Source organism: Musca vetustissima, unplaced genomic scaffold (assembly GCF_032173495.1).
Source record: "Musca vetustissima isolate MV318-11 ecotype Yass unplaced genomic scaffold, APGP_CSIRO_Mvet_v1 utg75646, whole genome shotgun sequence".
NCBI classification, from domain to species: Eukaryota; Metazoa; Arthropoda; class Insecta; order Diptera; family Muscidae; genus Musca; species Musca vetustissima.
In genome coordinates, this window is record NW_026887754.1 from 1 (window position 1) to 24,465 (window position 24,465).

At 33.9% G+C, this 24,465-nt stretch overlaps 1 protein-coding gene across 1 annotated transcript; it reads left to right on the forward strand.

Annotated features, from left to right (window-relative positions):
• Positions 1–1,105: 1,105 nt before the first annotated feature.
• LOC133335459 (uncharacterized) lies at positions 1,106–2,081 on the forward strand. The gene has a single exon (XM_061543733.1). The coding sequence runs from the start codon at positions 1,115–1,117 to the stop codon at positions 1,979–1,981; it is 867 nt and encodes a 288-aa protein (XP_061399717.1). The 5' UTR covers positions 1,106–1,114; the 3' UTR covers positions 1,982–2,081.
• The last annotated feature ends 22,384 nt before the right edge of the window (positions 2,082–24,465 follow it).

Consider the following 24,465-nt stretch of genomic DNA (forward strand, 5'->3'; position numbering starts at 1 on the left):
ACAACAATAACAACGCAAAAAAAAAGAAAAAGTTACAAAGAAAGCTATGAACATTTAAGGAAGATTGCTGGTCTTGAAGTCTGAATTCATTTTTATGGATGAAACCCAAAAAAAAAAAAAAAAAAAAAAAAAAATGGAAAAGAAAAAAGTGCGAGCACATCTATACAAACACTTGTAAAAGCCAACTAACTAAACAGTAATAACAACCTGAAGCCATTGAAAGTTGATAATGTTACATGAATTTGTTGCACTTAAGTTTTGAAGAAAACCATAACAACAACAACGGCAATGGCAACCCGAAATGAAAATAAACAGTTTTAGCGAAAGCATTTTTGTCGAACGGAATAAGAGAAGAGCCTAAAACTGGTTTTCCTAGTGAGATATTTTGCCAAAAAGTCAATATCACAAAACCATCAGCAACAAACAACAACAAAGACACATGAGTGTGTGAGTGTGCGAGCGAGCGGTAGCAGCAACGGCAGCATTAAAATTCCCCCCAAAAGAGAAGATTGAGCCAAAACGAAAGACTTAAGTTACAAACGCGAATACGTTAAGCTGGCGTTGCGTTACCGATGACTTTGACTTTGGTTTTAACGTGTTCGCTGTCGTTGTTGTTGCTGTTTCTGCTCACCAACACCATCTGCCTTTCCCATGGCAGAGAAATACCACTGCTGGGCTGCCGGGTTGGCTGGCTTAGCTGACTGCCATAGCTGCTTGCTTGGCTGAATGCATGAATGAAAGAAGAAAATGTTGTTGAGCAACTCTGGCTTGGCATGAAGCTGGCTAGCTGACTGTCTGGCTTTATGCTTATGGCCATGTTGAGCTCATTGCGTTAGGCTTTCGTATATAAATTGTTTAGACCATGGGGAAATTGTATCATTTCATCCTTACTCGTTCAAACGTTAACACAAGCGTTTCGGCCAACCAACCCCAAAAAGAAAGCTAGCGACGGTGTGTTTATCGTGTTTTACGACGAACGGTTACGAATCAGAGAAAGTGTCGTGTGGTGGTGTCATTTACAATTTCAAACAAAACAAGGACTATAACGAAAGAGTTTGCTTAAAAACCAAACGCAATTACACAAAAACAACAAAAAATAAATAAATAAAGAAAAATGGCTCACAAATTTGTTACAATCAGTGTTGTGTGTTTAATCTCACTGGCAGCAGCCCTACCCGCCGAAGAGACCCGTGGCCATGCCCGTAATGCTGTCGGCTCCGACAACGATATCGTGGATAGTATTTACAATGATTGTCTGCGCAAGGATTCCGTGTCTTGTGTGAAATACAAGCTGTTCAACTTTGTCGACAAGGTGTTGGGAGCTCGCGATCAATTCGCTTTGACCGAAGGTGTTACCGTTGTACGCTCTCCTGATGCTCCCGCCCAAGATGCTGCCGCCCGCTCCATCTCCGGCAACGAATCTTTCGAATCATTGGCCATGAACCGCATCACCAGCTTCTTGAACAGCCACACCATCAAGGTTGAATTGAACGGTGCCGATATTGTCAACGCTGTCAGCTCAACTGGCCGTGCCTTGGAAGATGTCAGCGAATCTTTGTTCGGTTCCGATGACCCCAACGCTCCCGAGGAAAGCCGTGGCAAGAAGAAGAAGGCCGCCAAAATCTTGGGCCCCATTGTTGCCTTGATTGCCTTGAAGGCTGCCGCTCTCTTGCCTTTGTTGTTGGGTGCTATTGCCTTGATCGCCGGTAAGGCCTTGTTGATCGGTAAAATTGCTTTGGTTCTCTCCGCCGTCATTGGTTTGAAAAAATTGTTGTCTCAAGAGAAACACGTTACCTATGAAGTTGTTGCCCATCCCCATCACAGTGCCAGTCACTCCGTCAGCCACGATTCCTATGGCAGTGGTTACAGTGCTGATGTTGGTTCATCCGGCTCTTATGGCAGCTCTGGTCATGGTGGTTGGGGCCGCTCCTTGGATGCCCAAGATTTGGCCTACAATGCCCAAAAGCCCAACAAAGCCTAAGCGTAGCAGAGGCCCACAACAGTCATCAGATTTTAAGAAAATTGTCACAACGCTAAGAAACCCAACGACAAATCTAAAGATGATAACGAACTTTGTGTAATACAAAACGAACAAACAAAAACAGAAAAAAAACTAAAACGATGACCAGGACGACTACAATGACCTACGATGACGCGACGTGATGAGAGAAGAGAAAGTTTTATGCCACCAATTAAATTAGCCAGCAGTGATCCAAAATCAAGGTGAAACGTAAGTGTTGCATTTATCAAAACAACATTGAGCTTAAATTTTGTTTTTAACACAATTTTTCAAGAGTCTTTGTTTGTTTGTGTGTGTGAATGTAGCACTGGTTTATCCTTGCATTGCTGGCGGATGATTTGACTGGTGGAGAAACTCATATCAAACTCCTCAGACCATAAAGAAACTAGACTTTTTATTACTTTACGCAACTTAAGTTAAAACTACAAACAAAAACGATTAATGTTTTTTTATAAATTCTATTTTTTGTCAATTTTGTTAATTTATTATATTTATTTAATTTATTTTATTTATTATAATTAAATCACCTCCAAGCCACATATACATATATAAAGAAAACAAAAGAAAAAACCATACAACGCATGCTTACTACAATGAGATCTAATAGATCTCCAAAAATAATCACAAAAAAAAATGAAGAAAATAGTACTGAAGATGATGACAAAGAAGCCAAGATGTATAGAAGAGAAGCCAAGCCAAGAGTCAAGAAGCCCCTGTCCACTTCGAGACAATCGATCGATATTAGTCGATGCGAATTGAAACTCGGAATCACATAGTTACAAAACAGATAAGTGTGTGCATTTTTCTCTCTATCTCTTTTATAATATTTATATAAGAGTTTTTATGTATTACATAATATATATGTGTATGTATTAGTTAATATGTGAAAACTTGAGTATTTATGAGAAGAGGAAAAAAACCGACAAAACAAAAACACATCAAGAAAATACTCAGTTCAATTTAGAAAAGGAGTAAAAACAAAATCAATTACATAGAAAAACTGAATAGAGAATGGCCTAACTGCAATGTTCGTTTTTCCTTGCCTTTAAGGAAAAGCGTGCATTGATTTTTCACTTTCCATAATACTACTTTCTCTTTTAACTATACTTTCACTTTCTCTTAAACTTGTTTACAATTTCTTATTCTCTCTATTTCTAACAGTGAACACTTTAAATTTCTCTACTCTTTTTCTATTTTCATATCTAAACTTGTTTCTTACACTTTTTAACTTTTTAATTCTATCTCATCGCCTATCTAACTCTATCTCTCATATATTTTCTCTTTATTCTATATTTCCTTTTTCTTTGTCATTTATTTATATATTTTTTTCATTACTATTTTTTCGTTTCATATTCTTTAACAACTATCTAGTCTTTTATTCTATCTTTCTATATTCTATTATTTTCTCCAATTCTTCTATTCTATCTTTCACTACTTTTCTTTTGTAATTATCTGTTATTTTAATTCTAGTCTTAATAATTATAACAATATTTTTTTGTTTTATAATTTCCATAGCTTTATTATCAAATTTCCAAACTCTTGCTTTCTTTCTATTCTCCAAAACTATCTCTCTTTCACAAATCCTTCCTTTCTCTCTCTATCTTGCTATTACTTATTCTTCCATAGTTTCTTTAACTATTTTCTATTCATTTCCATTTTTATTTTATAACTCTCTTTTCATTTCATTCTGCTTCTTCTTTTTCTAATTTTTTCATTTCTTGTATTATTTCTTTTTAGTTTTGTTTCCCCTGTGAAGCAAAACGCCATAACTTGCCATAGTTTCTCAGCTTCATAAGAACTAAATTACTCTCTAAGCCTATAATGCAGAGTTCAGCATTGCTCTCTTACTCATTTAGCAATGTGTGAGAGGAAAGCTTTCTTTTGCCAAACTCTGCTATACTCATTAGCTAAATCTATCTCTAAAACAAAACTAAATACTCTACAACAAAACTCTTTTGTTCTCGCTACTTTCTATCTCTTTCAACTATCACTTGCATTCAATATTTCTCATTTCTTTTTACTCTCATTCTCTTCTAAAATAACTCTTTTCAAACTGGCACTATTTTCCATTACTATCACTCTCTTACTGTGACTATCTCTTAACAACTTACCTTTGAATCTTCGCATCTCAGTCTCTTTTTCACCCCTTTCTCTTTCACAACTGATCCATAGCCGCTCAAACCTAAAAAAACACACAAAGACAAAAAAAGAAGTAAAACATTTTAATACAAAAGAAAGTTGTAACAATATTTGTTTTAAAATAGTTGTAATAATTTATTAATTATTATTTATTTGTGTAATAGTTTATAGTTCTACCAGATACAACCACAGAAAAAAACACACACACATGCATATTATTATTTATTGAATAAACAACAAAATACAATTCTTCTAACAATAGAATATCATAAGTTATCAATTTGTCATAAAATTGCATTTCATTCTAATATGAAAAAAATCATTACAAAAAAATTCACAAAAAACGAATAAAGTAATTTATTGTAAAAAAACATTTTTTAAAAAAGCATTTTTATTGGTAACACGCAAAGCAAAAAAATCTAAAAATATATATCAACTCCTAAAAATGATTACTTTGGAAGCAAGGTAGATATTTCCCAGATTATTATTGAAGAGGTTCATTTAAGCGCCAGATTTGGTGTCTTGAAAAAAGGTGTCTTGATCTCAGCAAGAGTCAATATTTACGCCTTTTTCAAAATATCGCAAAAAGGCTTTAAATATATTTTTGAAAAAAAACCATTAATATATTTTTAATAAAAATCAAAAATTTATGTATTATTTTTTTGTAAATAAAATGCCTCCCAACAATCCCCTCTAATTTTCATAAACAGACTTTCTGGAATTTTCTAGAAAAAAAACAAATATCTCATAAAATGTCGTAACATGATTTCGAAAGTGGCATTGCTCAACCATCACGTAATAAATATTTCATGGCTAATAAAATTTAAAAAAAGTTTATTTTTTACATAATACCCTCAGCAAAACCTTTTGATTTTTTGTGTTTTTGCTAATCATTGTTTATCATTAATAACAAAAACAACACAAAAAACTTCCACTTCCAAGTCATTAAAGTCAATTCATTAATAATTTCGTAAGCCAAACAAAAAAAAAAAAACGAAAACACAACACCTTTCATTTCATTTCCAATTAACAGAAAAATGCCAAAAAACGACTAAACAAATGAAGATAACCAAAACGATAGAGATTCACGAGGAGGACAGACTCCTCAAAGTGAAACTCGTTCATTCATTCAAAAAAACTTTTTTTAGGCATTAACCCAACCATCCATATACCAAAACGGCCGTCAATGGCTTTGCTTTTTGTGATGTTGACGGCGACGATGATGATATTTTGTGTCTCTCTCTCCTCGACCATGGCCATTAATGACAATAACGTTGACAGTGAAAGTAGTTTCTCACCTGGATTTCAAGTCAAGACCCCAACGGTCATAGAGGTTGATGGTCTTTACCAACCACCACCATCATAACCATTATCATCCGCATATTTTGTCTGCATGCTGTCCATCCATTCACTTGTTGTTCATTTGTTCGTTCCATAAATGTCAGCTGACAAAATGTAAAAAAAATCATTTACTTGTATTAATAATTGAAGCTGTTTCGCAGGGGATGGATGGTAGCACGGGATTAATAGAAGCAAATGGTTAGCTGTCACTAGTTCGTCTTGTTGTTTATGATTTGTGAATAAATTTAAGTTTGAAATTTGAAAATGAAATCGTGCCATCCAGTTTTATAATGAAAGTTTTATTTACATAGCAAACATACAGTGGCTCACATGTTAATATGTATGCTTGACAGATAATAAATTTTATATGAGGAGACATGTGGATTTCACTGATATATTATATATTATGCATGTCCGTCTGACCATGTTAAATTGTTAACTAAGTGCAGGTACCACTTATTATCCGAATTAGATGAAATTTGGCACAGGCCAAGGACGAACCCTATTGAAATTTTTGGAAAACGGTTTAGATTTAGATAAAGCTCCCATATATATTTTCGTCGATTTTTAGCAAATGGTGCACCAAAGAGTTAAATTAAGGTCGATTGACACCAAACTCTTTTTCTTGTATTTGACACCTAACATGTGTTAAGTTAAGGTATTAAATTGTGCCAATAATACTGCGTTTTGTAATTTATTATTTTGTGTTCTCGTTGTATAGTACATCTCCATTTTAAACATTATTAATATTGACCGAAGTTTCAGGTTAGCCCCAATATATGGCATTTTGGAGATTATTGACACGTTACTCAACCGGATTGGCTGTAATTTAGTATTTTAGGTTCTCAATGTATATCACATATTCGTACAAAAAAATTATAAACCCTTCTGCACAGATTCACATTCTACCCCACAAAAGCAATTTGTGGGCCAATTTGACCCAATAGGAAAAACATATCAGTACAATGGTAAACTCAAAATTTTGTTAGATATAAGATACATACAAATCGAAAGTTATTTTATACAAGATCATTTCATTCTTTTATTTGAATAAAAATATATCATTTCTGGCAATTAAGACACAAAACAGCATGTTGGTTGCAAATAAAATTTTTGCATTTATCGCAACGAAGTGAATGCTTGTTGGAGTTTTTTGTATGTGGACAAAAAAATCATTGCCTTTTATCAAATAAGCATGACTGTGTTTTGTATTACCGCCTCCTGTATCTTTTCCACGACTATTTTCGCAGAAGGACCATACGGCAATGTGCGGGGTTATCAAGGATGTGGCCAAGTCGGCGTTTAACATTTTTATTGCTGTTCCATTCGGGATTAAGTTCGGTCCATACAACATACGCGTTATATCCCGAAATATCGATTATATTCGAGAATCAGCCACCGGCCAGCGCATAGTTTGACGTTTACATGTGTAAGTTGCAACTAACTGGTCCAGCGGATGAACACCTGCTTTAGTAGCATTATAATGATGAATAATTTCGGGTTTCTTTTTCCTATCATCTCTAACTTCATCTAGAACACCGAGAAGAGTATTACCTTGGTGGTCAAATTGACCCACAGATTGTATAAGCGTACGTAAAATGTTTAAAATATAATAAAAAAAAGACTTTCCTTGTAAAATGTTTTAACGTTAATTCCTTCATAAGACCCTGACTGCGGATATGAAAAAGTTTGATAAACATGTAGGTAAAAAATAAAACGCTAAGCATCTATTAGGTAATCATCTTTTTCGGTATATTCAATGTCCTACCATAACATGAGCTTTCTCCTAGAAGCCCCCATTAATTTTACAAATTTTGAATGCCATCCTCATGGTGGATGGTATAAAAAGTTCGCCCGGGCTGAACTTAACATCGATTTAACTTGTTTAGTATAACCCCCATATAACGGTACCTCAAAATTGTTAGTATTTTAAAAAGTTTTGACTCGTTTTCTGCCGCATTGGTTATAATTTAGTATATTGAATTATAAATGAGTGTGAAATGTCACTAAAAATTCTCAATATTGATGCACTTTATAAGATAACCACATTGAATCAAATTTTACTATAGGGCTCAATGACGCTACCCTCTACATTCCGGTATTTTGGAGACTATAGGATCGTTTTATACCATATTTGCAAAAAATTATAAATTTAGGACAAAGTCTCTATATAAATATATAGCCATAGTTTCGGTATTTTGAAGAATATAGACACATTATCCCCTTTAATTTGATTTAATTTGGCGTCTCGGGTTTTGCAGTTTTTTTTTTTTTTTTTTTTTTTTTGCAAAAATGTGTCTACATAGGTGTATATTTGATCATAGTTCCCATGAAAAGGTTGCGCCCCATTTGCATACTTTTAGTCCATTTTTCCATTTGGTTTTACTAGCTGGCAATTTACAATAATATATATATGGAATTTACGACCTTTTTAAGATAGCATATATGCAAAATAAGATCATGTGTTTCGATAGGTAACATGTTATTTTTGGAATGCTCAGTTTAAAGCTCAATTTTCCAAGCCGAGTTTCTGCAAATGACATATTTCTGCAAAATGCAAAATTTCGACTATTTGCTGAAATTGGTGCCGACTATCAAAAAAGTCGGAAATTATCAGTATCCGCGTTATTTCCAATCGAAGTGACTAAAATATTCGAATTTCTTGCTACACTTTTCGACAAATCACACATATAACGATAACACTGAATTTTTGATGTTCTAACATTCTGGTCCTCTTTTAATATTTTATTGGCTATAATTTGGCATCACTTTTTCTTTGTCGGATATAAATCAAAATCAAAACGGTATATCTGTCCACATTTTCCTCTAGCTATAATTGTAAGTTGTTTACAGTTTTCAGTCAATATTTTTATTGCATAGACTTTCTCTTCACTAATAATCTCAATACTTATTAACGTTTTAGTATAGTTCATACATGAAGACACTTCCCCTTTTTATTTTTATTTTATTGTTTTAAGGTAGATTTCCCAAACTACCTAGATTTTGTTGAATTTTTTTTCCAATTTAGCCCAATTTGTTCATCTATTCCTCCCTGCATTGGTGTACCCCTTCTGTGGTTATTCTTAATATGACTTCTTCTAATTTCAAATCTTTATTGTACTTTAAAAACATGTACAATTTCTAACCAACATTGTCATCTTTTGATCAGATGTATGTTTATTATTGTTTGACCTACCGCAAATAGTTTTTTTGTTACAAAATTCTCTCTTGTTCTAATAAATCGTTCACCTATTCTTTTCATTCGTACCCATGTAAAAGCATTCACTCAGAGCCACTGTATATAATGCCAGTTCATTGCCTAGTTCACATAATATGCTATGTACATATAATGGTGTTAATTATCATTCATAATATTATTGTTGTTGCTTCTGGTTTCTTTTCGACAGCCAAGAAACCAACAAACAAACAAAAAACTATGTACACAGTATTATTGCTTTTGCACTGGCAGCACATCATTAATTTATTATTAATTTAAAACTTTTCTTTTTCGCTATCACAAATGTTACACGAATTTTCAAATTCGTCCGATTACGAGGAAATATTAAAAATAGAATTGTTTTACAAGTAGTTGAAGTAGATAAACATGTTCAAAATAGACAACGTAATGAATATTGACTGAAAGGTCTTAATTAATTTTGTATTATAAATTTGGTGTGGGTATTTATTTTCATTAGAAGAACACGTTTCTTTTTTATTTATGTGGGTCGGAACACAGAAAGTTTTATTGTAATTAATTTTGTAAAAATAAATCAAAACATTGATATTGTTAGGCAATTAAGAAAGAATGTAAATTTGAAATATATATATATAAATAAAAAGTATAGACAATAGAATATACTTTTCTGTGGAATTTCAGTAGAAATTAGGCAAAATTCTCGTTTTCATAATGGTAAAAATGTGTGATCATAGGGTAAAAGCAATTACCACCATTACACTTGAAGGATTTTTTTGTAAACTTTTTTGTTGAAACATTTACTAGAAATCGGACGAAAATGTATATGGGAGATTTATCTAAATCTGGACAGATTTTAAACAATATCAAAAGTTTCTTGAGCAAAGCAAATGAGCTGGGTCAAATTTTATCACATTTAGATCATAAATGCCATCTGTATTACAATTTTACATCAACAGGCAGACATAGGGGAGACTGGGGCACATTCGGCACTTTTTGTTTAGAGCTCTATATCTCAGTACTTATTCAACATATATAAAAACTTTATGGCTGATTATTGTCCTCCGACATTTAATAATAAAAACTAGTACCAAAAAAGGTTAAAAATTTTTACAGTTCTGTTAAAAAGTCAAATTCGCCGAATGTACCCCAACCCGGTGTAGCTTCGGCATTTGATGAGGCACATTCGGCACCATAGTCATAGCCTGGTAACTGTCATCGCTATCGGTCTGGTTGAAATTCAGCTCCTCTAAAGGCTCTATTTGGTTTAAATACGCGACACAATGTTTGAATTTTAGGGCTATATTTTGTAGCGGCGGACGTTGAAATCTCAAGGTCGCACGCACCATAAGAAATTGTTTTTTTCTATCGCATTTTCGTCAATACAAGCACATTTAGTCTTATATATGCAATTTCGAACCCTATTAAAGGATTATTTTGAAAGACAAACTCAAAAACATTTTAAAGAAATAATATTGCACTATCTGTATATGGCCGAATGTGCCCCGAATGTACTTTTTATAGATTTTTTTTTTCATTATACCCTTCACCACACTGTGGTACAGGGTATTATGTCTTTGTGCATATGTTTGTAACAGGCAAAAGGAAACGAGATAGACACATGGTTCCTTTTGAGATTATGCATAGAATCACTTTCTGAGTCGATTTACGCATGTCCGTCCGTCCGTCCGTCTGTAGATGTTAAATTGTAAACAAAGTACAGTACGCATTTATAATCCGATTTGGATGAAATTTGGCACAAGTCACTTATTTGGCCCAAGGACGAACACTATTGAAATTGGGAAAAATCGGTTCAGATTTAGATATATCTCCCATATATAGTTTCGTCCGATTTAAGGTAAATGCGGCACCAAGGTCCCTCTATATCTTTCGATTTGCATGAAATTTGGCACAGAGTACTGAATTAGGTCCATAATGATGTGTGCCAAGTTTCGAGAAAATCGGTTCAGATTTAGATATAGCTCCCATATATAGTTTCGTCCGATTTAAGGTGAATGGGGCACCAAAGTCCCTCTATATCTTTCGATTTGCATGAAATTTGGCACAGAGTACTGAATTATGTCCAGAATGAGTCTGCCAATTTTCGTGAAAATCGGTCCAGATGTAGATATAGGTCCCATATATAGTTTCGTCCGATTTCATGTAAATGGTGCACCAAAGTCCCTCTATATCTTTCGATTTGCATGAAATTTGGCACAGAGTACTGAATTAGGTCCATAATGGTGTGTGCCAAGTTTCGAGAAAATCGGTTCAGATTTAGATATAGCTCCCATATATAGTTTCGTCCGATTTAAGGTTAATGGTTCACCAAAGTCCCTATATATCCTTAGATTTGCATGAAATTTGGCACAGCGTACTGAATTAAGTCTAGAATGATGTCTGCCAAGTTTCGTGAAAATCGGTCCAGATTTAGATATAGGTCCCATATATAGTTTCGTCCGATTTCATGTAAATGGTGCACCAAAGTCTCTATATATGTTTCGATTTGTACGAAATTTGGCATAACGTACTGAATTGAGCCTAGAATGATGTCTGCCAAGTTTCATGAAAATCGGCCCAGATTTTGATATAGCTCCCATATAGTTTCGTCCGATTTCATGTAAATGGTGCACCAAAGTCCCTATATATCTTTCCATTTGTACGAAATATGGCATGACGTATTGAATTGAGCGTAGAGCGATGTCTGCCAAGTTTCGTGAAAATCGGTTCAGATCTATATATTTTTTTTTTGTCCGATTTAATTTAAATAATGTGCAAAAGTTCTTATGTTGCATAGCGTACTGAATTTAGTCTAGAATTTTGTGTGCCAAGTTTCGTAAAATTCGGTTGGGATTTAGATGTAGCTGATATGAAGTAATTGACGAACCAAGAAACCAATATATGGCTGATAGGAATTAAACGTACCGAAATTAGTATAACTTAACCTGTGACAAGTTTCGTTGAAATCGTTTCATATTTGGGTATAGCTTCTATATATACTTTCGTCCGATTTTAAGTAAATTGTACATCAAACTCCTTATGTTTGTCAGATTGACATCAAATTTTGCACAACGTACAAAATTGAGACTAGAATAATGTAGTTACGTTTTCTAGAAGCACAGACATAGCCCAACGGATGACATATTGATATTTGTTTGAAGTCGATTTTCATACTTTTGACCCAAACGAATGACATTTTTATGGATAGATCTAGTCCGATTCACATTTAGATAAATATCACATATTTTATTTCATTCAATTTCATGTTAATAATGCTATTGAATATACCCATACTGGTGAAGGGTATCATATAGTCGTCCGACTTTACTACTTTCCTTACTGGTTTTTTCTATCAGTCTTGTAAAAAAATATATTTTTAAATATTTCTATAATACACATCGTAATTAACCACTTTTTAATAATATTGTCGTAAAATTTGAAAAGTTTTATACACGAAATATTTACGAAATGGAAGGGAAATATTACAAAAACATGTGTAAAAATACAAAAACCCGTGCATCTAAATAAGTTTATTAGCTAGAAAATTCCAACTTTGTGACAGATATTTATTTCGATATTCGATACCTATGTATCGAAACTAGTGATTTACGGTGAGAGCTTCATATCGAAAACGCGATTGCCGAAGGTGTCCCAGTCTCCCCTACTCTGCCTGACTTTGGTCTTATATTTACTAGTTTTATTTTAAAATATAAAACCAACTTTACCGCAACACAAAATTCATCAACATAGAAAAACGCCATTAAACACAATTGTCAAAATACTCACATGTTCAACGATAATTAACAAATTAACATACAACACCTTTCATTACACATTGTTTGTAATTTGTAATGTACATGTGTAAGTTGCCTGTTAATTGTCCGTGTAAATTTAAACTCAAAATAAACAAAACAAAAAATTAAAGTTTTTATTTCACTTAACACCCATTAGAGAGGTAAGTAAACAAATAACTTAATTTACAACCACAACAACAGCAACAAATTACACGCATGAGAAGATAAACAACTCAGGCAGAAGAAACAATGGTGGAAATCAAATACTGTGACATTTCAACTAATTGTTAAGAGTTTTCATTTCGATTTTGGTGTTTTTCCAAAACCACAAAGAGTTTTTTGTTGCCACCGGCTTCAACCTAGCGGCAACAGGCACTGCCAATAATGTCATTACATGGTAAAATGACATTTAAATTAATTGCAATTTGTTTGCTCTATAAACCACGTGCAACAAAAGGGTTTTCATTAAAAGCCTGCGAAAATTGCAAAAAAAGTTTTAAAAAATAATTGAAACTGTATTATTTGTTTAAACTCAATCCTAAATTGCCCATTTCTACTATCCCACGATCACTCAATCAATACGATACGAGTCTGTAATCGCAATTATAAAATGATGTAGCTAATTACTATTGTTTGCTCTAACTCCAACATACAAGTTACCATACTCGCCTTGTCATTATTTGGTTTTAATTTAGTAACCGGTTCCGTGGCATCAGAACTATCATAATCAGAACACCAATCGATTAAATACAACGGAATTGAAAATTAATCAAATTACTAAACATAAACTAAGCCATCCATCGATGTGCCGGTCATATGACATCAGGTAGTTGTGTTTAGAGACGGTAGCACTGTGGCATTTGTAATGATGGTTGCCTCACAGGTGGAGAATTCATTGCCCAGAACATTGCACCACTTTCATATTTAACTTGATTCGTGTTCTTGTTGTTGTTGCTATTGCTGGATTTGTTTGGATGGATGTTCTGCTGACATAGTTTTATGCACTCGTGCATAAAGCTGCCAATGCACTTGCATGGATTTGTTTTATTAACTTGTGTGGCATTTGTAAGAATAATTTAAGAGTTGCCAAAGTGTAGGGAATTAGGGTATAGTCAGTAGAGTTCATAGATAGAAACACGTTAAGGGACGTTCCAGAGTACTTCTTCAGATTGAAGGTCATTGAGCCGTCTTCTTCCGATGAGGGTTCTTCTATACATAATGAAACAATTCTGAGGAGTCTTCTGCAGATAGAAGTCCGTTGAAAGGTCTTAATAGAGTCAATGTGATTGAAATTTTCTATGGATAGAAGGCTGTTGAGGAGTCTTCTGAAGTAACGTTAAGAGAAGATATTCATATTTTCTATGAGTTGGCGAAGGGCGTTTGTATGCCATCTTAAGAGATTTACTATAGGTAAAAACCTGTTGAGGCGCCTTCTTTCGATTTAATATCATTGAAGATCCTTCTACACACAGAAGGCTGTTAAAGGTTTTCCCTAGACATAATATCGTAGATAAATTGTCTATATCAACATTGCTGGCTTAACTTGTAATGGCAACAAGTCCATTTTGCTAAAAATTTGGATTTTCATACAATTAAGTATAATAGGGGAAAATACATCGATTTAAAATATAAAACCAGTAAGGAAAGCAGTAAAGTCGGGCGGGGCCGACTATATGATACCCTTCACCACTTTGGGTATATTCAACAGATGAATGCTAACAGACGTCGAGTTCTGCAACCTATACTAAATTTTTCATTTGTTCAGATATAGGGTTGCTTCTTACAATGGGACAAAATTACCAAAACTCGAGAGAAAATATATATAGAAGCTCTATCCAAATCTGAACCGATTTCAAAACTTTAGTACGTTGTGCAAAATTTGTGTCATTTGTGTAGAAGCTATATCAAAATCTGAACCGATTTCAATGCGAATTGCAGAGATTAACTTATATTAACTACAGTTTATTGTGCAAAATTGTGTGGCAATCGGACAAACTTTGGGTCTTTAGTGCACAATTTAATAAAATCGGAAGAAAAAAATATATAGGAGCTATATCTAAATCTGAACCGATTTTCAGGAAACTTAACACACATCATTCTAGACCTAATTCATTACGCTATGCCAAATTTCGGGCAAATCAAAAGATATATAGGGACTTTGGTACGCCATTTACCTTAAATCGGACGAAGATATATATGGGAGCTATATCTAAATCTGAACCGGTTTTCAGGAAACTTAACACACATCATTCTAGACCTAATTCATTACGCTATGCCAAATTTCGTGCAAATCGAAAGATATATAGGGACTTTGGTACACTATTTACCTTAAATAGGACGAAAATATATATGGGAGCTATATCTAAATCTGGACCGATTATTCCCAATTTCAATAGGGTTCGTCCTTGGGCTAATTTAGTGACCTTTGCCAAATTTCATCCAAATCGGATCATAAATGCGACCTGTACTTTGTTAACAAAATTACATAACTCGACTCCAAAAGTGATTCTATGCATATTTTCAAAAGGAAGCATGGGTCTGTCTCGTTTATGTTTGCCTGTTACAAACATATGCACAAAGATATAATACCCTGTACCACAGTGTGGTGAAGGTTATAACAATGAGGGGAGCAGCATAGTCGGACGAGGCCGACCATACGATACCCTACACAACTACCACGGAACTCTAACTTTCTGTGGATGTTAATTCCGAACCTAGGCAATATTTCGTAATATTTGCACCCTCTTGCCCGATTAGAGGTCAACAGCATCTCATCCTTACACTGACAATCCAAATATTACTAATATTCAGTACAGCCCTTCTAATTACTTGCGCAGATTCCCTTCACCGTGAGTTGTGTTGTGATGTTCGGCTTATAATTGTTGCCTATACATCAACTCAAAAAAAAAAATAAATAAATAAAAAATAAATAAATAAATAAAAAAAATAAGTTTCGGTCCCCTTTATCCGAAAATTTGTATCTGATCATCACCGAAAATTATAGGCCTTGTCCTTCAACACATCTGGAATCTCATGGAAAATGTCAAAGCGATCAGCGCTATATTTCCGCCTTCTAGTGTGGTAATGGGTTACAAAATAATATCTCAGTACGTAAGCACATGTAAATATTTAATTGTAACTCTCACATCTGAGTACATAGGGCCATATAATTGGTATCAATTTAAAGCCAACCACTCCTCTTTGATATACTATCAAATCCTCGGGTCTATGTCCTTCAGGGGCAAATATATATGCCATAGAATAAACATTTTGTAATTTTTCACACAAAAGTGGGGATCCATTTGACCCGCTAAATATTTAGCAATCTTTATCAAAACATACACGCTTATTCTTTATCCCGATCCAGTTCTCCGCACAAAATTTCACGATGTTCGGGCTATAATTGTGGTCTGTAGAGCGATCAGAAAAACGGACAAAAATTAAGTATTTGGGTTACAAACTCTTGGGGCTGCACAAAGCTATAATACCCTGACAACATAGTTGCGTAGGGTAAAAATATAGTTATTGTTGTTTTTTATTGAGGAGATCTAGATCACACGTCGCTGGATTAAGATCATGTATAAGCTCAAAGTCCACTTTTTTTGAATTTTGGACACGATTTTCTGTCGGCTTGACTGTAATTTGGTATATTTAGGTATTTTAGCACACCTTCCAACAAAAATATTGGTCCACATTTTAGGTTACCCCATATAATGTTATCCCAAATATTCGGAATTTTGGAAGGTTTGGGCAGGTTTTTCAAGCGAATTTTATATTTGGTACTCTCATTGGGTACAAAATCTCCAAACCAAAAATTATCAATATTGGCCCAATTTTCGGAGTAGCCCTCATATTACGTTAGCCCCATTATTCGGTATTTTGGGATTTTTTTTTGTACGTTTATCAATCGAATTGGTTCTAATTTTATATTGTGGGTTCTCATTAGGAGTCGAAGGAGGAGTCATTGGAAGCAACAAGCAATTATCGATATCTGTCCGCGATTTAGTATAGCTCCCATATAACTGTACTGCCAATTTTTGACAATTTGCGGATTTCGGTATGTACAAGATCCTACCCCAAATTTCCAATAGCGTGTAGTTTGATATTTCATTTTATTTTGGCGATATTTCACCATGGCATAACACCCATTTAAAAGTCCCGATCGATTTTAAGTATTTGACCTCATGGTGGAGAGTATAAAAAGTTTCGTCTCAGGCGAACTTAACAATGTTTTTATTGATATTTTTGAAAAAAAAATATATTATTCCAAAATAATCTTTACTCTTTTATTTTTTTCATTTTGCCTTTACACAAATACAATACAAAAACAAATTGCATTTACAGATATAAAATACTTTTATTAACAAAAAGTTTGAATGTTTTTTGTCTCTCCTGAAAAATTGTTAAAAAGGGACAAGTTAAGCCAGCGGTATGCTTTACTCAAATCCATTTAAAATTTCGAGATTTTCTTCTCAAAAAAGTTTAGAAATGTTTATCAGCTCTAGTAAGGGTTAGGAATTCGTGAAAATAACTGTATATGGTGATAATATTGTAATAAAGAAACGTTTTCGACGTTTACACCTTTTTGACAGTCGAAAACCTAAAACTTCGTCAAACGGATCATCCCAGATTGTCATCCATCATAGTCTATTTGGAAGTATCTACATAAATTGTTACCCAGTACCCTGGCAACTCTAAATAATTTTCCTTATTACCATTGCATTGGTTGCATGCTAACAATCCGATAGCAACTAGCATACGCCACATACATACGATGATGATGATGACGACGACGTAGTTGATGATATTGACTTTGATATTGTAGTAAATGTTTTATTGTGTTTGGCAGTCGACAGTCAGTAAATGTTGGCAGAATTTACTTGGTATTATGTGCCAAGTGCATCATCGTCGTCATCATCCACAGACGTGCTGGGTAAGTGACAGTGAAAATATTTTTTCTTTGGAAATAGTTGCGAGCTGTTACTTTTCAATTCGAACATGAGTTGCAGGCAATTTGTTTTTGCAAACAGTAAAAAAAAACTATATTTTTTTCGGTTGGTATGTCTCTGGCTTAGTAGAGCATATCTGGAATGAATCGTGTCAATTAGTTTCGTTTGAACGTAGGATTCATTGTCAATGTTGCTGTTATATTCCAATATGAAAACAACAAAACTATTTAGTTTGTTAACAACAATTTTATTAATTGACTATAATAACTAAAGCAATGGCGTTTACTGAAAATAAAAAGTAAAAACGGAGGCAAATGCGCACATTTTAATCCTTGTTATATCTTCAAATACCGTGACGTTGATCAAAGCTTTTATTTGAAACAGGGCATTTGAATTGTCACCTAACTGTGTTACAGTGTAGTATGTCCTAATGTATATTGTATAAAAAGTATAGTGAGTACTTAATATTTTTTTAGTACTTCAATAAACAATTCTAGAAGGATATTACTTAAATATTGTTGCCATATAAAGGAACAGATTGATCGTAGTGATGGTGAAGGGTTTCCTTCTTTACTGATTTTTTTTGCTAAACTCAGACTACTTCCACATATTTTCAAAACAACTAAGTTAAATATAGCTTAGAGAATAAAGGTATGTAAACTTCGTCCCGCTATGCTTAATAAAATGCATTGTGTCTTGTTGTTGATCCCCTTAAATAAAAAAATCCATATTTGAGAACGTATGAACAAAAGCTTCTTAATGTATCGATAATTTCCTTGATGAATATACCTCTCATCATTCCTCTTAAAATCGAGTAGAGCAGGGAATTTTAAACAATTTATACCCTACACAACTATGTTGTCAGGGTATTATAACTTTGTGCCGCCCCAAAAGTTTGTTGGCCCCAGACCCACCTTTAAGTATACCGATCGTCATATCTCGACTAGCTGAGTCGATCGAGACATGTGTGTCCGTCCGTCCGTCTGTCCATTATAATTTGTAAACACGATACAGGCCACAGTTATAAACCAAACTTCACGAAATTTTGCATGTAGGTTTGGTTCTGCCCAATAAAGACCCCTATTGTTTCTGGTAAAGATCGGTTAATATTTAGGGGATGAAATGGACAAAATATTTAATTTTTGTCGGTTTTTCTGGTCGCTCTAGAGGCCGCAATTATGGTCCGAATAAGGGAATTGGGCCAAAGAATAAGCATTCCCGTTTTCATAAAGATCGGTCAATATTAAGCGGATTAAATGAAAACCGACTTTTCTGTGAAAAATGACAAAATTTGAATTCTATGGCGTATATGTTTACTCCTGAAGGACATAGACCCGAAGAGTTGATAGTATATCCAAGAGGAGTGGTTGACCTTTGAATTGATACCAATTATATTGTCGTATGTACTCGGATGTGGGTGTTACACGTATATATTCAAAGTTCTTACGTATTCAGATATTATTTAATAAACCATTACCGCACTAGAGGGCTGAAATATAGCGCAGATTAATTTGAAATGTTTCATGAAGTTTCAGTTATGGTCAAGGACATCGCCCATAAATTTTAGATTATGATCAGATAATAATTTTGGGATGAAGTGTACCGAAAACTTAATTTTTTGTGTCTTTTTCGAGTCGATCTATAGGCCACAATTGAATGCCGAACATCACAAAACATCCCTCGGTGAAGTGAATCGGCCAAAAGGGTGAAAATATCGCGAAATATTTCCCATGCTCAGAATATAGAACCACACTGGTTTTAGTGTTAGTTTCAGAATTGAAAAAAAAAAAACAATCTGTAAGAACCCTTTCATTTATAAGCATTTCATTTATAAGTGCCCCGAAGTTCTTGTTGTCTGACATGAATAGTTATGACACATGATTACATGTTGGACCATGTTAAATGATCACTGAGAATATATCTAGTAGTACTTAATGTTTACCTTACGAGGTAACCAAGTTTAGCAATGTGTTTTTTGTAGTAGAGTACTAAATGACCCCAAAATTTCTCGCATTTTCCCTATACTAATAAATGATTAAATTAATAAATGACTTAAAACCAAAAAAATTTATAATTTCTTTGTCTCTGAATATCTTCATTTATCTATATTATTCGTACCTTTTTCAATAGACGAATTAACAGCAATTCAAAATATTTTTATGTCGTTATATACTGAATATGTGCACCGGCAACAAAAATACGTATGTTATTTATAAACGGTAAGTACTGTACACTATGTCGGGTTTGTGTCTTAAGTCTTTTCTTTTGTTTGTTCTTATTTCGATACGCCAAAAAATATGCAACAAATAATAACTTAACTTGTAATACAGCTATGAAAGATCATTTAATTATCTGGTTATATTTGTGTGCAATACGTCATGAAGAAAATTAAAAAAACAACAGGTAAACCTGTCGTTAAGCTTGGGTCGATTTTGTGTAAGTGGTGCATTAAAGCCCCTATATATCTTTCGATTTCCACGAAATTTGGCGTAGAGTATTGAATTAAGTCCAGAATGACGTGTGTTAAGTTTCGTAAAAATCGGCTCAGATTTAGACATAGCACCCATATACATTTTCGACCGACTGTATATAAATGCTGCACTAAAATACATTAAATATTTCTCCGATAGCGATAAAACTTTGCACAGCGTACTTTTCCACCCAGTGGGAAACACAAATACCTAATTATAGCTGATTAGTTACAAACATGAATAAAAGCCTTAAAATACCGAATTTTCGGGGTACCACTATATGGGGGATACCGTAAAAAATGACCGATATATCTCATTTTCAATATCAAACATCCCAGAAGTAACATTAATATAAGTTCAGAATTTCTATCTTCAATATTGCGAGCATTAGTTTTTTTACAGGAGTGTAGTTACGTATGTTTGTATTAACAAAAAAACATACTATTGTAGTCCGTTGAAATTTCTTTAATTAGATCGTTGTTTTTGACTTCTAAATTTTTGTGTGAACATGTAGTTTGATTAGACGATCAAAAGTTTTCTGTAGCTACGTCCGTTTGCCTTTAAGATGACGATGTTATTCTAAATTGTCTGCTACCAATTTATATACACTAAGGAAAACGGGAATATAATTACACTGAAAAAATAAGCGGAACCATTATACAGTGGCTATTACGAAACAAGGACAAATCTTGAAAATTATCTGCGAAGAATTTTTGCTGCAACATTATACAGGAATGTCAAATACCGAAAATAAAGCTAGTCTATCCCTATCAGTGTTGCCAATTTAGCACTTTTAGTGCTAGATTTAGCACTTTTTAAACTCGTTTAGCACCAAAAAAAGTGATCTAGCACCTAGCACTTTTTTAGCATTCTTTTATTTTTCAGTAATTTTTTATAATTTTGTTTCATCCCAACAAATTTTCCCGTTTTTCCATTTCATATTGACGCATTAAAATTCCCCTATGTTTCACGCGATGAATTTGATTTCCCAATGTTAAAAAGGGACAGTAGATTTGTAAACAGGTACTTCATATGGTAACTATGATATTGTCTGCTAGTAGATTGTTTATTTGAAAAAAAAAACAAACAAATAAAGCGGTCCATTGGATGAGAGCGATGTTAAAAACATGAACATGAATTATGTTGGAATTTTCTGAAAACAAGTTTTTTATTCACCGGCAATCCCGAATGCCAAGTTATAACCACTTAAGAGTACCGAACAGGACCAAAATAGAAAAATTCCGGCAAACATATATTTTTATACCCTTCAACACACTATGGTACAGGGTATTATGTCATTGTGCATATGGAAACGAGATAGACATACGGTTCCTTTTGAGAATATGCATCGAATAACTTTTTAAGCCGATTTATGCATGTCCGTACGTCTGTCTGTCCATGTTAAATTGTAAACAAAGTACAAGTCGCATTTTTGATTCGAATTGGATTAAATTTGGCACAGCTCATTTATTTGGGGAAATCGGTTCAGCTTTAGATATAGCTCCCATATATAATTTCGTTCGATTTAATGTAAATGTTGCATTTAATTACAGTGAAAAAAAAAATAAGCGGAACCATTATAAAGTGGCTATTACGAAACAAGGACAAATCTTGAAAATTATCTGCGAACAATTTTTGCTTCAACATTATACAGGAATGCCAAATACCGAAAATAAAGCTAGTCTATCCCTATATCAAACAATGGACTTCATAACATGGTAAATTGCCGCTGTGGGGATATTAATATGTGAGTGCATGTATGACATAACTCCCAGTCAATACCTACATCGAAATTTTCCGGCAAAACTGTTTATCACTCCCATGATCCCGGAATGCCAAATTAAAGGTACTGTGGTGTCAAAGTGAGACTAAATTTATTAGAATATCGAATATGAAACATGAACTTAATATGGGCTATGTCCAAATATGGAGTCAACCAAGCGTTTGTGTAGACTTCACATTTCTGCACTTAATCGTAATAATTACTCGGTATTAGCGTCATCTAGTATGATCATGAAATTTGCCTCATCGAAATATAAAATTAAGATCCCATGTTTCATTGGGCCTAAACAGTTTCTGACAATTTTGAGTCAATTTTTAAATGTCCGTTTTTCCGGCTGGTATCAATCATTTTCCCCCAAACTTTCGATGATGAGCCAGAAGGAGTATACCGATATTTACGCCTTCTGGTACCTAACCCACAAAATGGTTTAAATATTGCTGAAAATCTGATAATACCGTGCGATCGCGATCGCAGCAATATTTTAACCAATCCTATATAATGTAGGAATATGGGAATCATCGGTACAGTCCATCTGGGATCTAATGGTGCACCAAACTCCCAAAGTTTTTCCGATTACGACAAAATATAGCACAGCGTACTGAATTAAGTACAGATTTATGTCTGTGAAGTTTTGTTGTAATCAGTTCTATATATATATATATATATAGTTTTGTCCGATTTGATATAAATGGAGCACAAAATTTTGGATATAGTACATACATTGTTCTAGAATGACATCTGGTTCTATATATACCCTACACAACTATGTTGTCAGGATATTATAGCTTTGTGCAGCCCCAAGAGTTTGTAACGCCGCGAAATATTGGTCCTAGACCCACATTTAAGTATACCGATCGTCATATCTCGGCTAGCTGAGTCGATCTAGACATGTGTGTCCGTCCGTCCGTCTGTCCATTATAATTTGTAAACACGATACAGGCCACAGTTATGGACCAATCTTCACGAAATTTTGCATGTAGGATGGATTCTGGCCAATGAAGATCCCTATTGTTTTTTGTAAAGATCGGTTAATATTTAGGGAATGAAATGGACCAAAAAGTTTGTTTTTGCCAGATTTTCTGGTCGCTCCAGAGGCCGCAATTATTACCCAAACATCACGATTTTTTACATGAAGAAGAGATGGGGCCAAAGAAAAAATCATGCATGATTTGATAAAGATCGGTCAATATTTATTCCATGGAGTATATAGTTGATATAAAGGTTGACCTTTAAATTGATATGATGGAAGTGGGAGATACACTTAAATATTTACAGGTACTTCTGTATTCAGATATTATTTAGTAACCTATTTTCACACCAGAGGGCGAAATTGTAGCGCTGAAATATTCCATGAGGTACCAGTTGTGGTCAAAGAAAACGTCTATAATTTTCGATGACAATGAGATAATAATATTGGGATGGAGTGGACCGAAAACTTAACTTCTTGTGTTTTTTTCGAGTCGGTCTATAGGCCACAATTGAAGTCCGAACATCACAACCCAAACTACGTTGAAGGGAATCTGGACAAGTAATTAGAAGAGCTGTACTGAATATTAGTAATATTTGTTGACCTCTAGTCGGTCAAGAGGGTGCAAATATCGCGAAATATTGGCCATGCTCAGAATATAGAACCACAAAATGTTAGATTTAGATATGCTCGGCCCGTCCGACTATACTGCTCCGCTCACTGGTTTTAAATTTATATATACCTCCCGATTTGATCAATATTGTTCGCCAAATACTTAAAGTTGCTCTGAATGCGATGCAGTTTTGCACAACGTTCCAAATTGAGCCTAGGACTGTGTGTATTAGTTTGTGTTGAAATCATTTTTATTATAGATTTGGATGTATCTTGTTTGCTTTAATTAGTCCAGATTTACATCCCATGTCTTCTCAATTAAGATGAAATTTAGCATTGATAGTCGAATGACATATGCATTGAGTTTTCGAAGTCGGCGAACCAATATACACGGATCGCAACTTTAATATGACCTGATTTCAAACATGCTACTTCTTTAACAATACAAATTTTAGGAACATCTCTTGTAAACTTTTTACATACTAGGAATCCTAGGATAATAGGTATTTATGAGATATATCGATCCACGTAATGACACCACCTATATTCGGTATCATGGGCATATTTGAATGTCCTCGTTAAGGGTGGATCGACTTAATGACATCTTTAGGCCTCTCTACACAATTTTGATTTGTATGTGCATAATTTCGTGGAATGATGGAGCATCTTTGTAAAATGCTTCAGTTGAATTCACTTATGAATTTTGATTTGTCAAAGAATCAATTATTTTCCCTTCATATGTCCCTAAAATAGCATGGGAAATAAAAAGACATCTCTGATTTTTTCACTTAATATGTAAAAGTTTCTCCTAAGAATTTACAAACAAAAAAAAAAACCATTCACAAACTTGTAACACCCCAATTCGTTTCTGTGTGAGAAAACACATTGAGAAAAAACTTTTTCCGAAACTAGAATTTTTTCGTATATTATTTATTTTATTTTATTATTTTTTTTTTTTTTTTGCTTTTTCATTTTAACAGAAAACTAGAACAAACTTTTCATTATTTATTGAAGGCCTTCATCAGAATTTCTTCTTTTTTTTCATTATAAGTTTCTGTTTTTTTCTCCAGAGAGAGATTTTCATTTGTGATGATGATCTGATTAAAAACAATAATGAACCAAACATTTGGTAAACACGCAAGGCGTAAACGAACGTTTAGAGTTGTGCTGATGCGGCTTTTGTTGTTATTGTGGAA

Bases quoted from the DNA above. Each gene is read 5' to 3' on its own strand.
- LOC133335459 (XM_061543733.1), top strand. From the start codon at position 1,115: ATGGCTCACAAATTTGTTACAATCAGTGTTGTGTGTTTAATCTCACTG.